The sequence below is a fragment of the Ranitomeya variabilis genome, chromosome 3 (assembly GCF_051348905.1).
Source record: "Ranitomeya variabilis isolate aRanVar5 chromosome 3, aRanVar5.hap1, whole genome shotgun sequence".
NCBI classification, from domain to species: domain Eukaryota; kingdom Metazoa; phylum Chordata; class Amphibia; order Anura; family Dendrobatidae; genus Ranitomeya; species Ranitomeya variabilis.
In genome coordinates this window covers 614370820-614389722 of record NC_135234.1, presented here as the reverse complement: position 1 = coordinate 614389722, position 18903 = coordinate 614370820, and the positions used below count along the sequence as shown (strand labels likewise).

General features: G+C 44.1%; 1 protein-coding gene across 1 annotated transcript in view; it reads right to left on the bottom strand.

Annotated features, from left to right (window-relative positions):
- Positions 1-18903, bottom strand: part of GPALPP1 (GPALPP motifs containing 1) — a 71384-nt gene that overhangs the window by 6642 nt on the left and 45839 nt on the right. The window contains exon 5 of the mRNA XM_077297359.1: positions 901-1038. Within this exon, the coding sequence (XP_077153474.1) occupies positions 901-1038 (138 nt within the window). The remainder of the gene's footprint in view (positions 1-900; positions 1039-18903) is intronic.

The window sequence follows — 18903 nt, the reverse complement described above, 5'->3', positions numbered from 1 at the left end:
TGATAATGTATGCAGCTGGTTTACCATTTTCCTTGTATGTACAGGTATAATAGGTTAGAGTATAACTAATTTAGAAATAGATACCAATGTAATGATGCTTGATCCCCTATGAGGAAGCTATAGGCGAAACATTTCATGGGATTGTGCTGCAATTCGTGCTTTGTGTTTTACCATCCTGTACGGCTTTCCATGCTTACCACCTATTCAATATATACTCGGGGAGTGTTTACACACACTGCACTTTTATAGTATACCTGTGATCAGTGTAGATTAACCATTTATTTACTGAATGTTACTATTTATCCATGTAGTTGGTAGCTTATTTTTCTGTGTGAGTATGGTCTCCATATTATTCAGTCACAGAGGAGTGTCCGGCATGGCTTCAGTCACCGCTCAGCACATAGTGAGCGGAGGCTCCAATCATGCCCCATCAATGACTGACTGCATTAGTGCTAAGCCACCTATCAACTCGGTGCCAGGATGTGGTTTCAGCCACCACTTACTATGTACGGAGTGACTGACGCAATGAGGGCTGCGCATCTAGGACTGAAAGCCCAAGGACGCCGGGAAGAAGAAAGTTAATTTCCTCCCGGTAGCTGGGCTTTCAGTGCGGCGACCGCACTGCTTCAGAACACTATTAACCTGCAGATTAACCCATATCTGCAGGTTAATAGCGCTTTTTCACATGACAGGTTCTCTTTAAGCCCAGAGGGGCAGGATGCGCAGTTTTGTACTATTCTGTCACTCAGTAAGCTCTTGTCTTGCTTATAGTCCATTTTATGATATGTACCGTATTTATTTAATGCTCTCTGAATTTCATAGATGGCAGTTTAAATTATTAATTAATAAAATCAAAATACTAATCATTAGGCAACTGTGGCAGAAACTAATAAACCTCACGTCATTCGATGTAAGCTTCTGTTTCATTTTCCAGGCACGGCGTTCAAAATCTTCAGCAACACTGGACTGGGTCGGCCCTTTGGCAGGAACTGGACCAATGATTTCTTCTTCTTCATCATCATCATCATCATCTGAGGCCTGTGGGAAAAAAAAAGACAAGAATAAAAAAAATATATAAAAATACAACACAAATGGCTGTGTCAGAAGGATCTAGCTGAATTGGCAACTGCCATATGCTTCCTAAAGTGCCCACAGCATACAGCAAGCACTAAAGTGTCACTACCAGAACATGTTCTCTTACAATTCAGCTTTCCAGGCTTCTGCCCTCAATGACTGCAGATGACACTTGTGAGATCTGCTTTTATGCTTTGCTGTATCTGGATGAGATACACTGAAGAAAGTGACAGGCATCTTCCAAGATGCTGATCATATGCAACAGCAAGCATACAGGACATGAGATCCTAATCTTAAAGGGAACCTGTCACCCCCAAAATCGATGGTGAGGTAAGCTCACCGTCATCAGGGGCTTATCTCTAGCATTCTGTAATGCTGTAGATAAGCCCCCGATGTATCCTGAAAGAGGAGAAAAAGAGGTTATATTATCGTCACCCAGGGGCGGTCCCGCTGCGGTCCAGTCAAATGGGTGTCTCAGGTCCGCTCCGGCCCCTCCTATCTTCATTCCATGACGTCCTCTCCTGGTCTTCACGCCGCGGCTCAACAGGGCAGACAAAGTACGCCTGCGCTGGAGCCGCAGCGTGAAGACCAGGGGAGGACGTCATGGAATGAAGATAGGAGGCGCCGGAGCGGACCTGAGACACCCTTACGGAGCGGGACCGCCCCTGGGTGAGTATAATCTAACGTCTATTTCTCCTCTTTCAGAATACATCGGGGGGCTTATCTACAGCATTACAGAATGCTGTAGATAAGCCCCTGATGACGGTGAGCTTACCTCACCATCGATTTTGGGGGTGACAGGTTCCCTTTAAACAAAAGCTCCACAGTCACTGACAATTCTGTCTGATAGTGATAATTTCTTTTGAAAACATTTGAGATTTAATTTGGCTTTCAGCAGGTTTTTTTTTTTTTTAAAAAAAGAAGTACTTCTATCAAAGTTTTCTGTCAGGACTCTGAACATTTTTATTACCTTTTGTGCATTACTGCCCTTTTCCAAGATGGCGTCTTTGGTCTCATGTGCACTGTGTCTTCCTGCTATAAAACTCCACCCCAGCCTTCAGTCTGTGCTAGAGTATTCCGCCTTGCATCCAGCTCCTGACTCTGGTGACTCCCTGGCTATATACCTGCTCCTGTGAACTTGTGGGGTTATTCTGCTATTTTGCTGTGAGTTCCTGCTGCATACACCAGTTTCCAGTAATCCTCCTTCATCTGCTGCTCGTGTTTACTTCCATCTGCATTTGCTGGACATGTAAGCTGTTTCTGCTCTGCAGAAACCTGAGACTATTAACCAGGCCTCCCTGGTTGAGCTAAGATATGATTTGAACTGCCTTATAAGCTTATCTATCTGTGTTTGGACTAAGACAAGGATTTATTCGTGTCAAGTATCCTCAAGAATAACTGTGCATCATAGACTTTCTGCTTGATTGCATTTTCCTCTGAAGTTTCCTATAGACTGCTAAGCTGCGTTTAACCCCTCTGCCATTGGACGTACTATTCCGTCCATGTGGGGTGGGCCCTACTTCCCAAGGACGGAATAGTACGTCCAGCACGATCGGCCGCGCTCACGGGGGGAGCGCGGCCGATCGCGGCCGGGTGTCAGCTGCCTATCGCAGCTGACATCTGGCACTATGTGCCAGGAGCTGTCACGGACCGCCCCCGGCACATTAACCCCCGGCACACCGCGATCAAACATGATCGCGGTGTGCCGGCGGTACAGGGAAGCATCGCGCAGGGAGGCGGCTCCCTGCGTGCTTCCCTGAGACCCCCGCAGCAACGCGATGTGATCGCGTTGCTCCGAGGGTCTCCTACCTCCTTCCTCGCTGCAGGTCCCGGATCCAAGATGGCCGCGGCATCCGGGTCCTGCAGGGAGGGAGGTGGCTTACCAAGTGCCTGCTCAGTGCAGGCGCTGGTAAGCCTGCTTTGCTCTAAGTCAGATCGGTGATCTAACAGAGTGCTATGCAAACTGTCAGATCACCGATCTGTGATGTCCCCCCCAAAGTAAAAAAAAAATGTCCACATGTGTAAAAAAAAAATAAAAAAAAAAATAATTCCTAAATAAATAAATAATAAAAAAAAATTATTCCCATAAATACATTTCTTTATCTAAATAAAAAAAAAAATCAAACAATAAAAGTACACATATTTAGTATCGCCGTGTCCGTAACGACCCCACCTATAAAACTATATCACTAGTTAACCCCTTCAGTGAACACCGTAAAAAAAAAAAAAAAAAAAAAAAAACGAGGCAAAAAACAACGCTTTATTCTCATACCGCCAAACAAAAAGTGGAATAACACACGATCAAAAAGACAGATATAAATAACCATGGTAACGCTGAAAACGTCATCTTGTCCCGCAAAAAACGAGCCGCCATACACCATCATCAGCGAAAAAATAAAAAAGTTATAGTCCTCAGAATAAAGCGATGCCAAAATAATTATTTTTTCTATAAAATAGCTTTTATCGTATAAAAGCGCCAAAACATAAAAAAATGATATAAATGAGGTATCGCTGTAATCGTACTGACCCGAAGAATAAAACTGCCTTACCAATTTTACCAAACGCGGAACGGTATAAACGCCTCCCCCAAAAGAAATTAATGAATAGCTGGTGTTCGGTCATTCTGCCTCACAAAAATCGGAATAAAAAGCGATCAAAAAATCTCCCGTGCCCGAACATGTTACCAATAAAAACGTCAACTCGTCCCGCAAAAAACAAGACCTCACATGACTCTGTGGACCAAATTATGGAAAAATTATAGCTCTCAAAATGTGGTAACGCAAAAAATATTTTTTGCAATAAAAAGCGTCTTTCAGTGTGTGACGGCTGCCAATCATAAAAATCCGCTAAAAAACCTGCTATAAAAGTAAATCAAACCCCCCTTCATCACCCGCTTAGTTAGGGAAAAATTAAAAAAATTTAAAAAATGTATTTATTTCCATTTTCCCATTAGGGTTAGGGCTAGGGCTAGGGTTAGGGTTAGGGCTAGGGTTGGGGCTAGGGTTAAGGCTACATTTAGGGTTGGGGCTAAAGTTAGGGTTTGGATTACATTTACGGTTGGGAATAGGGTTGGGATTAGGGTTAGGGGTGTGCCTGGGTTAGAGGTGTGGTTAGGGTTACCGTTGGGATTAGGGTTAGGGGTGTGTGTTTGGATTAGGATTTCAGTTATAATTGGGGGGTTTCCACTGTTTAGGCACATCAGGGGCTCTCCAAACGCGACATGGCGTCCGATTTCAATTCCAGCCAATTCTGCGTTGAAAAAGTAAAACAGTGCTCCTTCCCTTCCAAGCTCTCCCGTGCGCCCAAACAGGGGTTGACCCCAACATATGGGGTATCAGCGTACTCGGAACACATTGGAGAACAACTTTTTGGTCCAATTTCTCCTGTTACCCTTGGGAAAATACAAAACTAGGGGCTAAAAAATAATTTTTGTGGAAAAAAAAAAAATTTTTATTTGCATGGCTCTGCGTTATAAACTGTAGTGAAACACTTGGGGGTTCAAAGCTCTCACAACACATCTAGATGAGTTCCTTAGGGGGTCTACTTTCCAAAATGGTGTCACTTGTGGGGGGTTTCTACTGTTTAGGTACATTAGGGGCTCTGCAAACGCAATGTGACGCCTGCAGACCATTCCATCTAAGTCTGCATTCCAAATGGCGCTCCTTCCCTTCCGAGCCCTCCCATGCGCCCAAACGGTGGTTCCCCCCCACATATGGGGTATCAGCGTACTCAAGACAAATTGGACAACAACTTTTGGGGGTCCAATTTCTCCTGTTACCATTGGGAAAATACAAAACTGGGGGCTAAAAAATAATTTTGGGGGGAAATTTTTTTATTTTTTATTGTCTCGGCTCTGCGTTATAAACTGTAGTGAAACACTTGGGGGTTCAAAGTTCTCACAACACAGCTAGATAAGTTCCTTGGGGGGTCTAGTTTCCAATATTGGGTCACTTGTGGGGGGTTTCTGTTATGACCTGGTGGTTAAGAGGCCACACTGATATGACCTGGTGGCTAAAACGCAACATGGGAAGAGCTCTGAGGAAGTGGTATCTCTACTGACCGCAATCCCTAATCCTAACAACAACACTAGTAATAGCCGTGGGATGTTCCTGACTCTCCCTAGACACCTCTTCACAGCCTAAGAATTAACTACCCCTAAAGAAGGAAATAGAAAGCTATCTTGCCTCAGAGAAAATCCCCAAAGGAAATATAGCCCCCCACAAATATTGACTGTGAGTGAAGAGGGAAATGACATACACAGAAATGAAATCAGTTTTCAGCAAAGGAGCCCAATACTAAACTTGATAGACAGAGAGAAAAGGATACTGTGCGGTCAGTATTAAAAACTACAAAAATCCACGCAGAGTTTACAAAAATGAACTCCACACCGACTCACGGTGTGGAGGGGCAAATCTGCTTCCCAGAGCTTCCAGCTAGCCTGAATATGACATAGTGACAAGCTGGACAAAAAGAGACATATTTGCAAAACAATAAGTCCAAAGCAAATGGACAAACAAGAACTAGCAGAAACTTATCTTTTGCTGAGAAGGACAGGCCATATGAGAAATCCAAGGAGAGAACAAAATCCAACCTAAGACATTGACAGCTGGCATGAACTAAAGCCCAGAGCAGGTTTAAATAACAAACCCAGGCAAGGCGATCAGTGATGGCAGCTGCTACAGCTACCTAAAGGAGCAGCAGTTCCACTCGAAACCACCAGAGGGAGCCCAAGAGCAGAACTCACAAAAATACCATTAGCAACCACAGGAGGGAGCTCCAGAATGGAATTCACAACAGTACCCCCCCTTGAGGAGGGGTCACCGAACCCTCACCAGAGCTCCCAGGCCGATCAGGATGAGCCAAATGGAAAGCACGAACCAAATCGGCAGCATGAACATCGGAGGCAACAACCCAAGAATTATCCTCCTGGCCATAACCCTTCCACTTGACCAGATAATGAAGCTTCTGTCTCGAAAAACGAGAATCCAAAATCTTCTCCACCACATATTCCAATTCCCCCTCACCCAACACCGGAGCAGGAGGATCAACGGAGGGAACCATAGGTACCACATATCTCCGCAACAAGGATCTATGGAACACATTATGAATGGAAAAAGAAGCTGGAAGGGCCAAACGAAAAGACACCGGATTGATAATTTCAGAAATCTTATAAGGCCCAATAAAGCGAGGCTTGAACTTAGGGGAAGAAACCTTCATAGGAACATGACGAGAAGACAACCAGACAAAATCCCCCACACGAAGCCGGGGACCAACACACCGACGACGGTTAGCAAACCGTTGAGCCTATTCCTGAGACAACGTCAAATTGTCCACCACATGAGTCCAAATTTGCTGCAACCTGTCCACCACAGAATCCACACCAGGACAGTCAGAAGGCTGAGGCTATGTGCACACGTCAGGATTTTGTCAGGATTTTTCATCAGGTTTTGTAGCCAAAACCAGGAGTGGGTGATAAATGCAGAAGTGGTGCATATGTTTCTATTATACTTTTCCTCTAATTGTTCCACTCCTGGTTTTGGCTACAAATCCTGAGGAAAAATCCTGACAAAATTCTGACAAAATCCTGACGTGTGCACATAGCCTCAAGCTGCCCTGAAGAAAAACGAGGATGAAAACCAAAGTTACAAAAGAAAGGCGAAACCAAGGTAGCAAAACTAGCCCGATTATTAAGGGCAAACTCGGCCAACGGCAAAAAGGTCACCCAATCATCCTGATCAGCAGACACGAAGCATCTCAAATAGGTTTCCAAGGTCTGATTGGTTCGCTCCGTTTGGCCATTTGTCTGAGGGTGGAATGCTGAAGAAAAAGACAAATCAATGCCCATTCTAGCACAAAAGGACCGCCAAAACCTAGAAACGAACTGGGAACCTCTGTCAGACACAATATTCTCCGGAATACCATGCAAACGAACCACATGCTGAAAAAATAATGGAACCAAATCAGAGGAGGAAGGCAACTTAGGCAACGGTACCAAATGGACCATCTTAGAAAACCGGTCACAAACCACCCAGATGACAGACATCTTCTGAGAAACAGGAAGATCAGAAATAAAATCCATGGAAATATGCATCCAGGGCCTCTCAGGAATAGGCAAAGGCAAAAGCAACCCACTGGCACGGGAACAGCAAGGCTTAGCCCGAGCACAGGTCTCACAGGACTGCACAAACGAACGCACATCCCGCGACAAGGAAGGCCGCCAAAAGGACCTAGCCACCAAATCTCTGGTACCGAAAATCCCAGGGTGACCAGCCAACACCGAACAATGAACCTCAGAAATTACCCTGGTAGTCCATCTATCAGGAACAAACAGTTTCCCCACTGGACAGCGGTCAGGTTTATCAGCCTGAAACTCCTGAAGTACCCGCCGCAAATCAGGGGAGATGGCAGAAAGAATCACCCCCTCCTTGAGAATCCCAGCCGGCTCAAGAACTCCCGGAGAATCAGGCAAAAAACTCCTAGAAAGGGCATCAGCCTTCACATTCTTAGATCCCGGAATATATGAGACCACAAAATCAAAACGGGAGAAAAACAGAGACCACCGAGCTTGTCTAGGATTCAACCCCTTAGCAGACTCGAGGTAAATCAAATTTTTATGATCAGTCAAGACCACCACGCGATGCTTGGCTCCCTCAAGCCAATGTCGCCACTCCTCAAATGCCCACTTCATAGCCAACAACTCCCGATTGCCGACATCATAATTACGCTCAGCAGGCGAAAACTTTCTGGAGAAGAAAGCACATGGTTTCATCAAAGAGCCATCAGAATTTCTCTGAGACAAAACGGCCCCTGCCCCAATCTCAGAAGCATCAACCTCAACCTGAAAAGGGAGAGAAACATCTGGCTGACGCAACACAGGGGCAGAAGTAAAACGACGTTTAAGCTCCTGAAAGGCCTCAACAGCCGCAGAGGACCAATTCATCACATCAGCGCCTTTCTTCGTCAAATCGGTCAGAGGCTTCACCACACTAGAAAAATTAGCAATAAAGCGACGATAAAAATTAGCAAAGCCCAAAAATTTTTGAAGGCTCTTTACAGATGTGGGTTGAGTCCAATCATGAATGGCCTGGACTTTAACAGGGTCCATTTCAATAGCCGAGGGTGAAAAAATGAAACCCAAAAAATAAACTTTCTGAACTCCAAAGAGGCACTTAGACCCTTTCACAAACAACGCATTAGCACGAAGGACCTGAAATACCATCCTAACCTGCTTCACATGAGACTCCCAGTCATCGGAAAAAAACAAAATATCATCCAAATACACAATCATGAATTTATCCAGGTAATTCCGGAAGATATCATGCATAAAGGACTGAAATACCGATGGAGCATTAGAGAGCCCGAATGGCATCACAAGATATTCAAAGTGGCCTTCGGGCGTATTAAATGATGTTTTCCATTCATCACCTTGTTTAATACGCACAAGATTATACGCCCCTCGAAGGTCGATTTTAGTAAACCAACTGGCACCCTTAATCCGAGCAAACAAATCAGAAAGCAAAGGTAAAGGGTACTGGAATTTGACCGTGATCTTATTGAGAAGGCAATAATCTATACAGGGTCTCAAGGAACCATCCTTCTTGGCAACAAAAAAAAATCCCGCTCCCAATGGTGACGAAGACGGGCAAATATGCCCCTTCTCCAAGGACTCCTTTACATAACTCCGCATAGCGGCATGCTCTGGCACAGACAGATTGAAAAGTCGGCCCTTAGGGAACTTACAACCAGGAATCAAATTAATGGCACAATCGCAGTCCCTATGAGGAGGCAGGGAACTGGACTTGGGCTCATCAAATATATCCTGGAAATCCGACAAAAACTCAGGAACATAAGAAGAAGGGGACGAGGAAATGGACATCAAAGGAATATCACTATGTATCCCCTGACAACCCCAACCAGTTACAGACATAGATCTCCAATCCAGCACTGGATTATGTACCTGTAACCATGGAAAACCCAGCACAACAACATCATGCAAATTATGCAACACCAAAAAGCGAATATTTTCCTGATGTGCTGGAGCCATGTACATGGTCAACTGTGTCCAGTACTGGGGTTTAGTCTTGGCCAATGGCGTAGCATCAATCCCCCTTAGGGGAATAGGGCTCCGCAAGGCTCCAAGGAAAAACCACAGCGCTTGGCAAATTCTAAGTCCATTAAGTTCAGGGCAGCGCCAGAATCCACAAATGCCATAACAGAAAAAAAACGACAATGAGCAAATCAGGGTAACAGACAAAAGAAATTTAGGCTGTACAGTACTAATGGTAACAGACCTAGGGACCCTCTTAGTACGCTTAGGGCAATCAGAAATAGCATGAGCAGAATCACCACAGTAAAAACACAGGCCATTCTGATGTCTGAATTTCTGCCTTTCTGCTCTAGTCAAAATCCTATCACATTGCATAGGCTCAGGACTCTGCTCAGAGGACACTGCCATATGGTGCACAACCTTGCGCTCGCGCAGGCGCCGATCAATCTGAATGGCCAAAGACATTGACTCATTCAGACCAGCAGGCGTGGGAAACCCCACCATAACATCTTTAAGGGCTTCAGAAAGACCCTTTCTGAAAATCGTTGCCAGGGCATACTCGTTCCATTTTGTGAGCACAGACCACTTTCTAAATTTCTGGCAGTATACTTCTGCTGCTTCCTGACCCTGACACAGAGCCAGCAAAGTTTTTTCTGCCTGATCCACAGAATTAGGCTTGTCATACAGCAATCCGAGCGCTTGAAAAAATGCATCAACATTGAGCAATGCAGGATTTCCTGGCTCAAGGGAGAATGCCCAGTCCTGCGGGTCGCCACGCAGCAAAGAAATAACAATCTTCACCTGCTGAATGGGGTCACCAGAGGAACGGGGTCTCAGAGCAAAAAACAATCTGCAATTATTTTTAAAAGTTCAGAAATTTAGATCTATCCCCAGAAAATAAATCAGGAATAGGAATTCTAGGCTCTAATACCGGAGTCTGGACAACATAATCTTGGATACTCTGTACCCTTGCAGCGAGTTGATCCACGCACAAGGACAGACCCTGAACCTCCATATCAGCACCAAAATCCTGAACCACCCAGAGATTAAGGGGAAAAAAAAGACAAAACAAGCTACAAAGGAAAAAAAAAATGACTCAGAACTTTCTTTTCCCTCTTTTGAGATGCATTTAACACATTGTGGGCCAGCTGTACTGTTATGACCTGGTGGTTAAGAGGCCACACTGATATGACCTGGTGGCTAAAACGCAACATGGGAAGAGCTCTGAGGAAGTGGTATCTCTACTGACCGCAATCCCTAATCCTAACAACAACACTAGTAATAGCTGTGGGATGTTCCTGACTCTCCCTAGACACCTCTTCACAGCCTAAGAATTAACTACCCCTAAAGAAGGAAATAGAAAGCTATCTTGCCTCAGAGAAAACCCCCAAAGGAAAGATGGCCCCCCACAAATATTGACTGTGAGTGAAGAGGGAAATGACATACACAGAAATGAAATCAGTTTTCAGCAAAGGAGGCCAATACTAAACTTGATAGACAGAGAGAAAAGGATACTGTGCGGTCAGTATTAAAAACTACAAAAATCCACGCAGAGTTTACAAAAATGAACTCCACACCGACTCACGGTGTGGAGGGGCAAATCTGCTTCCCAGAGCTTCCAGCTAGCCTGAATATGACATAGTGACAAGCTGGACAAAAAGAGACATATTTGCAAAACAATAAGTCCAAAGCAAATGGACAAACAAGAACTAGCAGAAACTTATCTTTTGCTGAGAAGGACAGGCCATATGAGAAATCCAAGGAGAGAACAAAATCCAACCTAAGGGTATGTTTCCACGTTCAGGAAACGCTGCGTTTTTGACGCTGCGTTTTTCCGCAGAGTCAAAAACGCAGCGTCCAGATGTTACAGCATAGTGGAGGGGATTTCATGAAATCCAGACTCCACTATGCGTTAAAAAACGCATGCGTTTTTGCCGCGAAAACGCATGCGTGGTGCGTTTTTTTGAAACGCAGCATGTTGCTACTATGAGCAAAACATGCAGGAACACCGCAGGTGACCTGCCAGTGACCTCAGGTGCACTTTTGGTCAGGATTTTACCTGCATAAAATCCTGACCAAAGCCTGAAGCAAAACTGAACGTGGAAACATACCCTAAGACATTGACAGCTGGCATGAACTAAAGCCCAGAGCAGGTTTAAATAACAAACCCAGGCAAGGCGATCAGTGATGGCAGCTGCTACAGCTACCTAAAAGAGCAGCAGTTCCACTTGAAACCACCAGAGGGAGCCCAAGAGCAGAACTCACAAAAATACCATTAGCAACCACAGGAGGGAGCTCCAGAACGGAATTCACAACAGGTTTCTACTGTTTAGGTACATTAGGGGCTCTGCAAACGCAATGTGACGCCTGCAGACCAATCCATCTAAGTCTGCATTCCAAATGGCGCTCCATCCCTTCCGAGCCCTCCCATGCGCCCAAACGGTGGTTCCCCCCCAGATATCAGGTATCAGCGTACTCAGGACAAATTGGACAACAATATATAGGGTCCAATTTCTCCTGTTACCCTTGGAAAAATACAAAACTGGGGGCTAAAAAATAATTTTTGTGGAAAAAAATATATTTTTTATTTGCACGGCTCTGCGTTATAAACTGTAGTGAAGCACTTGGGGGTTCAAAGCTCTCACAACACATCTAGATGAGTTCCTTAGGGGGTCTACTATCCAAAATGGTGTCACTTTTTTTTTTTACTGTTTAGGTACATTAGGGGCTCTGCAAACGCAATGTGACGCCTGCAGACCATTCCATCTAAGTCTGCATTCCAAATGGCGCTCCATCCCTTCCGAGCCCTCCCATGCGCCCAAACGGTGGTTCCCCCCCACATATGGGGTATCAGCGTACTCAGGACAAATTGGACAACAACTTTTGGGGTCCAATTTCTCCTGTTACCCTTGGAAAAATACAAAACTGGGGGCTAAAAAATAATTTTTGTGGGAAAAAATTTTGGTTTTATTTTTACGGCTCTGCATTATAAACTTCAGTGAAGCACTTGGTGGGTCAAAGTGCTCACCACACCTCTAGATAAGTTCCTTAGGGGGTCTACTTTCCAAAATGGTGTCACTTGTGGGGGGTTTCAATGTTTAGGCACATCAGTGGCTCTCCAAACGCAACATGGCGTCCCATCTCAATTCCTGTAAATTTTGCAGTGAAAAGTCAAACGGCGCTCCTTCCCTTCCGAGCTCTCTCATGCGCCCAAACAGTGGTTTACCCCCACATATGGGGTATCAGCGTACTCAGGACAAATTGTACAACAACGTTTGGGTTCCAATTTCTTCTCTTACCCTTGGGAAAATAAAAAATTGGGGGCAAAAAGATCATTTTTGTGAAATAATATGATTTTTTATTTTTACGGTTCGGCATTATAAACTTCTGTGAAGCACTTGGTGGGTCAAAGTGCTCACCACGCCTCTAGATAAGTTCCTTAGGGGGTCTACTTTCCAAAATGGTGTCACTTGTGGGGGGTTTCAATGTTTAGGCACATCAGTGGCTCTCCAAACGCAACATGGCGTCCCATCTCAATTCCTGTAAATTTTGCAGTGAAAAGTCAAACGGCACTCCTTCCCTTCCGAGCTCTCCCATGCGCCCAAACAGTGGTTTACCCCCACATATGGGGTATCAGCGTATTTAGGACAAATTGTACAACAACTTTTGGGGTCCAATTTCTTCTCTTACCCTTGGGAAAATAAAAAATTGGGGGCAAAAAGTTCATTTTTGTGAAATAATATGATTTTTTATTTTTACGGTTCGGCATTATAAACTTCTGTGAAGCACTTGGTGGGTCAAAGTGCTCACCACACCTCTAGATAAGTTCCTTAGGGGGTCTACTTTCCAAAATGGTGTCACTTGTGGGGGGTTTCAATGTTTAGGCACATCAGTGGCTCTCCAAACGCAACATGGCATCCCATCTCAATTCCTGTCAATTTTGCAGTGAAAAGAAACGGCGCTCCTTCCCTTCCGAGCTCTCCCATGCGCCCAAACAGTGGTTTACCCCCACATATGGGGTATCAGCGTACTCAGGACAAATTGTACAACAACTTTTGGGGTCCAATTTCTTCTCTTACCCTTTGTAAAATAAAAAATTGGGGGCGAACAGATCATTTTTGTGAAATATGATTTTTTATTTTTACAGTTCTGAATTATAAACTTCTGTGAAGCACTTGGTGGGTCAAAGTGCTCACCACACCTCTAGATAAGTTCCTTAGGGGGTCTACTTTCCAAAATGGTGTCACTTGTGGGGGGTTTCAATGTTTAGGCACATCAGTTGTTCTCCAAACGCAACATGGCGTCCCATCTCAATTCCAGTCAATTTTGCATTGAAAAGTCAAATGGCGCTCCTTCGCTTCCGAGCTCTGTCATGCGCCCAAACAGTGGTTTACCCCCACATATGGGGTAGCTGCGTACTCAGGACAAATTGTCCAACATCTTTTGGGGTCCATTTTCTCCTGTTACCCTTGGTAAAATAAAACAAATTGGAGCTGAAGTAAATTTTGTGTGAAAAAAAGTTAAATGTTCATTTTTATTTAAACATTCCAAAAATTCCTGTGAAACACCTGAAGAGTTAATAAACTTTTTGAATGTGGTTTTGAGCACCTTGAGGGGTGCAGTATTTAGAATGGTGTCACACTTGGGTATTTTCTATCATATAGACCCCTCAAAATGACTTCAAATGAGATGTGGTCCCTAAAAAAAAATGGTGTTGTAAAAATGAGAAATTGCTGGTCAACTTTTAACCCTTATAACTCCCTAACAAAAAAAAATTTTGGTTCCAAAATGGTGCTGATGTAAAGTAGACATGTGGGAAATGTTACTTATTAAGTATTTTGTGTGACATATCACTGTGATTTAATTGCATAAAAATTTAAAGTTGGAAAATTGCGAAATTTTCAAAATTTTCGCCAAATTTCCATTTCTTTCACAAATAAACGCAGGTAATATCAAAGAAATTTTACCACTATCATGAAGTACAATATGTCACGAGTAGTGTTGAGCGATACCATCCGATACTTGAAAGTATCGGTATCGGATAGTATCGGCCGATACCCGAAAAATATCGGATATCGCCGATACCGATACCCGATACCAATGCATTTCAATGGGACGCAAAGTATCGGAATGGTTCCCAGGGTCTGAAGGAGAGGAAACTCTCCTTCAGGCCCTGGGATCCATATTCATGTGTAAAATAAAGAAGTAAAATAAAAAATATGGATATACTCACCTCTCCGGTGGCCCCTGGATCTTACCGCTGTAACCGGGAGCCTCCGTTCCTAAGAATGAGCGCGTGAAGGGCCTTCGATGACGTCGCAGCTTCTGATTGGTCGCGTGACCGCTCATGTGACCGCTCACGCGACCAATCAGAAGCCGCGACGTCATCGAAGGCCCTTCACGCGCTCATTCTTAGGAACGGAGGCTCCCGGTTAGAGCGGTAAGATCCAGGGGCCACCGGAGAGGTGAGTATATCCATATTTTTTATTTTAATTCTTTATTTTACACATGAATATGGTTCCGATACCGATTCCCGATACCACAAAAGTATCGGAACTCGGTATCGGAATTCCGATACCAGCAAGTATCGGCCGATACTTGCGGTATCGGAATGCTCAACACTAGTCACGAGAAAACAGTGTCAGAATCACCAGGATCCGTTGAAGCGTTCCAGAGTTATAACCTCATAAAGGGACAGTGGTCAGAATTGTAAAAATTGGCCTGGTCATTAACGTGCAAACCACCCTTGGGGGTGAAGGAGTTAATATTTACTCCAAGTGTTGTGGACTTGAGTTTCTCTCTGCACCTGTTTGAATCACCGTGTGATAATATAGACTTTACCACATAAAACTGTGTCCTGTAGTTGTCTTGTTCCACGCAAAGAGTCTCCTGAGTTATCCCTTATAATTATTACATTTTCATTCTCTTACTATATTGCAATCAATATACTATATAGCACTGTGCACTTACAATTGCTCATTTTCCCTTTCTACCCAGCTAATTCTTCTTTTCCAGTAGGTCTATGATATCACGTGACTGAAAACTGACTAGGTGAATCATCTAAGCCCTATGTAGAAATGGGAAGTCAATTTTCCCTGTATGAGAGTCATCAGTCACTGGCAGGGGGGAGAAGGGAGCAGCTGGGTCAGGAGTTGAAGAGGAGAATGATAAATGCAGGGACAAGAGACTTCCTGTTTCTACATAGAGCAGAGAAAAGAGAATTTACTGGGTAGAAAGGCAAAAAGAGCAATTGTAAGTACACAGTGCTATATAATATGATGATTGCAATATATTAAAAAGGTAACAAATTTGATGGGAGTGCTTCTTTAATATTTTAAGGATCACTAAATAGCATTGGGAAATTCACTCTGAGTTCTGTAAAGGCAGATATGACATGATGTTGTAGCTCAGTTGTCATTTGACAGGATTAAATTGACATAGAAGGTTACTTCCAGTAGGACTAAGATAGCCCTTAGACAGCTTGGGAATTATGTCAGTGTATACAGAGTTCCGTCATCAGTTCTTGTTCCATTTACAGGGGAATGCCCATCTCAAAGGTCCTATCCCAATATATAAAACGGTGTACTACTACTAATATTGGCAAATACCTCCAATTAGAAATATAGTATAGTTTTTTGATTCGCTATGCCTCTTTCCTCATGTGCAGGCAATGCAAGACCTTAGGTATCCATGGTTATGATCAAGAGTAACTGGCTGTCACTTTATCAGTGGACGCAACCATGGACACCTATGGTCCTGCAATGCCTGCATAGGAAAGAGACATAGCGAATCAAAAATATATATACTACATTTCTAATTGGAGGTATTCGCTAATATTATTATTACACCTACTACATATTGCGATAGGAACTTGGCAATGGGAATACCCCTTTAAGTCTATTTTTAAAAGGTCATTAAAATAATAACTGTACAATACCGCAAATGGGCGTTGTATTATTTATTACTAATATTTAAGCGTATTACATATTGGTATGTAAATGTGTCCTGCTATACTATGAACTTACGCGAGCTCCAGTAGAGCGAATGCCGACACCACTGGTATGGTGCCGACACCGGAGGCGAGTATAAGAGTTATTATCTTACTAGGGTAAGAAGAGGGGGGATTGAAAAGACGCTGTCAGAATAGTGGACAAATTTGGGGCGCGTCTTATGGTCCATTGCATCTTATATTCCACAAAATAAGGTATTTTAGCGACGGGCACAGTCCGGCGGCAAAATGCCGCAGTCAGCGCCCGCTCCATAGTCCCCTCCAGTCAGCGCTCACACAGGGTTAATGGCAGAGGTAACGGACTGCTTTATACCGCGGGTAATGCACTCCGTTACCGCTGCTATTAACCCTGTGTGACCAACTTGTTACTATTGATGCTGCGTATGCGGCATCAATAGTTAAAAGATCTAATGTTAAAAATAATAAAAAAAATCGTTATATACTCACCGTCCGTCGGCCCCTCGGATCCAGAACCGGCCTATTCCGCTCCTCTCGACGCCCCAGTGACTGCTCCATGCATTGCGGTCTCGCAAGATGATGACGTAGCGATCTCGCGAGACCGCTACGTCATCATCTCGCGAGACCGCAATGCACTCTTGGGACCGGAGCGCAAGAGGACCGTCGGTAACCGCTTCGCCTGGATCCGGGGCCATCGGAAGGTGAGTATATAACTATTTTTTATTTTAATTCTTTTTTTTTTAACAGGGAAATGATGCCCACATTGCTATATACTGCGTGGGCTGTGCAATATACTACGTGGGCTGTGCAATATACTACGTGGGCTGTGCAATATACTACGTGGGCTGTGCAATATACTACGTGGGCTGTGCAATATACTACGTGGGCTGTGCAATATACTACGTGGGCTGTGCAATGTACTACGTTGACTGTGCAATGTACTACGTGGGCTGTGCAATGTACTACGTGGGCTGTGCAATATACTGCGTGTGCTGTGCGATATACTAAGTGGGCTGTGCAATATACTACGTGGGCTGTGTTATACACGACGTGGGCTGTTATACACTACGTGGCCTGTGTTATACACTACGTGGGCTGTGTCATACACTACGTGGGCTGTGTCATACACTACGTGGGCTGTGTCATACACTACGTGGGCTGTGTCATACACTACGTGGGCTGTGTCATACACTACGTGGGCTGTGTCATACACTACGTGGGCTGTGCTATATACTAAGTGGGCTGTGCAATATACTACGTGGGCTGTGTTATACACGACGTGGGCTGTTATACACTACGTGGCCTGTGTTATACACTACGTGGGCTGTGTTATACACTACGTGGGCTGTGTTATACACTACGTGGGCTGTGTTATACACTACGTGAGCTGTGTCATACACTACGTGGGCTGTGTCATACACTACGTGGGCTGTGTTATATACTGCGTGCGTGGGCTGTTATATACTACGTGAGCTGTGTCATATGCTATGTGGGCTGTTATACACTCTGTGGGCTGTGCTATATATTACGTGGCTGTGCTATATACTCCGTGGGCTGTGTTATATACTACGTGGCTGTGCTATATACTACGTGGCTGTGCTATATACTACGTGGCTGTGCTATATACTTTGTGGCTGTGCTATATACTTTGTGGCTGTGCTATATACTACGTGGGCTGTTATATACTACATGGACGGCCGCGAACAATCAGCGACAGGCGCAGTCCGGCCGCGAATTGGCGTGGGATTTGAACCACGCTTCGCTAATTGGTCGCGGCCGGCTGAATCCTGTGTATTCAATGTATTATTCTAAAATCTTCATAAATAAAACTACATACATATTCTAGAATACCCGATGAGTTAGAATCGGGCTACCATCTAATATATATATATATATATATATATATATATATATATATATATATATATATATATATATATATATATATAGTAGCGTGGCTAAAGGTTGGATAGTCGATGGGAGGTATGTATCACAGAGAAGGCTTGTCGCTGTGATGTAACCCGGAGTGTTTTCTGTAATGCACATAAAGCAATAAGGAATTGTTTAAGTATATTTGGGTCCGGGTTACGGGTAGCTATGAGAGATGGGAGGGTCTGGCTACCCATATACCTCACCCCTGGGTAAGGGGCATAACCATGCCTATCTATGTTTGTTTCAGGACCTGTGGTGATGTCAGAACCACATGTCTAATCATGTGACAGGTACCTGGGTGTGGTTTCAGGCTACATAATGGAGGTGTGTTTGGCACATGCTAGTGAGTGTTTGGGAATCTGTGAGTGTGGACAGAGATCCCTGTGTCCAGGCAGGACACTACAGACAGGAGTCTGTGTGTGTGGAGGAGAAAGCCTCAACAGTGTGTTAAGGCTCCAGGACTGGGCCTGCGTGCCTACAGACTTGAGAGAGCGGAGCTCTTCTATGGACTTTGATGCTATGTCGGCCTGATGTACGCACTGTTTACCTTTGTGTTGCCGCCTTGCTGGTTTATGGAGCAAATAAACCCACATGGACATTAAAGAGAATGTGCCTCCTGTTTCCTCCAACGCACCTGAGCGAGTGAATCCCTACAATATATACACACGTGTGTGTGTGTGTGTGTGTGTGTGTGTGTGTGTGTGTGTGTGTGTGTGTGTGTGTGTGTGTGTGTGTGTATGTATATATACACATTATATATATATATACATATATATATATATACACACACACACACACATATACATATACATATATATACACATATACATACACTACCGTTCAAAAGTTCGGGGTCACTTAGAAATTTCCATATTTTTGAAAG